This window comes from Salmo salar, chromosome ssa14 (genome assembly GCF_905237065.1).
Source record: "Salmo salar chromosome ssa14, Ssal_v3.1, whole genome shotgun sequence".
In the NCBI taxonomy this organism is placed as follows: domain Eukaryota; kingdom Metazoa; phylum Chordata; class Actinopteri; order Salmoniformes; family Salmonidae; genus Salmo; species Salmo salar.
Genome location: NC_059455.1, coordinates 92066804 through 92068944, shown reverse-complemented (window position 1 = coordinate 92068944; position 2141 = coordinate 92066804). Strand labels below are relative to the sequence as shown.

The window sequence follows — 2141 nt, the reverse complement described above, 5'->3', positions numbered from 1 at the left end:
CACTGTGGGATTGTGGCAATGAAGCCCTTAATCTACTTAATATGAACTCTCTGCATCCAGTATGAAGGTAGTTAGAGGTAGTTTCACGAGCCAATGCTAACTAGCGTTAGCACAATAACTGGAAGTCTATGGTATCTACTAGCCTGCTAGCAGTTACCTTAGACCTCTAGTCATTGTGCTAACACTAGTTTGCAAATGCGCTGATGCTAGTTAGCGATTTCCTTCAAACTGCACACAGAGACATACAAATGGTATCCATGAGTTCCTCTGTCTCTGGGGAAGTAAAGGGACTCATTGGCTCTCGAGTGGCGCAGCGGTCTAAGGCACTGCATCTCAGTGCTAGATGTGTCACTACAGACCCTGGTTTGATTCCAGGCTGTATCACAACCGGCCGGGATTGGGAGCCCCATAGGGCGGCGCATAATTGGCCCGGGTTAGGGTTTGGCTGGGGGTAGGACGTCGTTGTAAATAGGAATTTGTTCTTAACTGACTTGCCTAGTTAAATAAGGTTTAAAAAATGTCAAAATCCTGCTTTATCCCTTTAAACACACATGCTCTGCAACTTACACGCACACACACACACACACACACACACACACACATGCGGGTGACCACACACGCATATGGTGGGCGTGCATAAATACACACACCTGCATGTGTGTGTGTATTTTTACGGATATGTGTGTATGTGTTAACAAACACACACACATCTGCACAAAAATACACAAATGCGGCTGCACACGAACACACACCTTTAAGTATTTATGAACAGTCACACCCTTCTCACAAGTGTACACATACACCAGCAGGCAGGCAGGGAGGGAGGGAGGGAGGCAGGGAGGGAGTGAGGGATGCACACCCCATGCTTTACCACTTTACTGTTACTCCACACACACCCGCATGTATAAAACACACACACACACACACACACACACACACACACACACACACACACACACACACACACACACACACACACAGACAGACACAGACACACACACACACACACACACACACACACACACACACACACACACACACACACACACACACACACACACACACACACACACACACACACACACACACACACACACGCTGCTCACCCAGGGCCTTCATGTATTCATCAAAGTTCTTGCTCTCCTTCAGGTTCCATGTGCCTGCGAATGCCTCAGCCATGTTAGCAGTAGTGTGGAGAAATGAGAAGGCAGCAAGAGAGAGAGAGAGAGAGAGGAGGGAGAGGGGCAGAGAGAATGGAGTCAGCACCACTGCTATGCTGCAATCCTACTGGTCGGTTTAAGACCGGCTGTTCGTGATGTCATCACTCTCTGAGAGGGAGAGAGGAGGGGAGAGGAGTCACAGACAGACAGACAGACAGACAGACAGACAGACAGACAGACAGACAGACAGACAGACAGACAGACAGACAGACAGACAGACAGACAGACAGACAGACAGACAGACAGACAGACAGACAGACAGACAGACAGACAGACAGACAGACAGACAGACAGACAGACAGACAGACAGACAGACAGACAGACAGACAGACAGACAGACAGACGTCCCATCAGCCAGCTGGTTCCTGGGGCTCAGTTCATAAACAGACCCCACAGAGCCCCAGGCCAGAAACACAATTAGACCCAACCAAATGATGAGAAAGCAAATATATAACTGTGTATATATATATATATATATAACTGGATGCAGAGTTCATATTAAGTCGATAAAGGGCTTCATTGCCACAATCCCAAACATTGGAAAGAATCAACTAAAAAACAGAGCAAATTGGAACTCTGTCTGGCTCTTAACAGAGAGGACACAGTAAACAGATCCAACACTGATGAACTCCTATATGTTAGGGGAAATGGCACTAAGTGCAATCACAGCAGTGAGATTTGTGGACCGTTGTCAAGGATAAAGAGCAACCTGTGGAGTGCAAACAGCATTGTAAATATCACCACTTATCAGATTATTTGTCTTCGTCTTCTATTCATATTACAACTATTGGACATGACTAAAACACTGTACATAGCTGATAATATAACACTTGAAATGTCTATCATTTTAAAACCTTTTTGAGTTCAATCTTTACTGTTAATTTCTAAGAGTTTTTTTTTGATGATGTTGTTTAATGAGTT

The 2141-nt window shown here is 45.5% G+C and overlaps 1 protein-coding gene across 1 annotated transcript in view; it reads right to left on the bottom strand.

Annotated features, from left to right (window-relative positions):
- Window positions 1–1314, bottom strand: part of LOC106570598 (fatty acid-binding protein, heart) — a 5578-nt gene extending 4264 nt beyond the window's left edge. Inside the window, exon 1 of the mRNA XM_014143055.2 lies at window positions 1107–1314. Within this exon, the coding sequence (XP_013998530.1) occupies window positions 1107–1179 (73 nt within the window). The 5' untranslated portion in view covers window positions 1180–1314. The remainder of the gene's footprint in view (window positions 1–1106) is intronic.
- Between the last annotated feature and the right edge of the window lie 827 nt (window positions 1315–2141).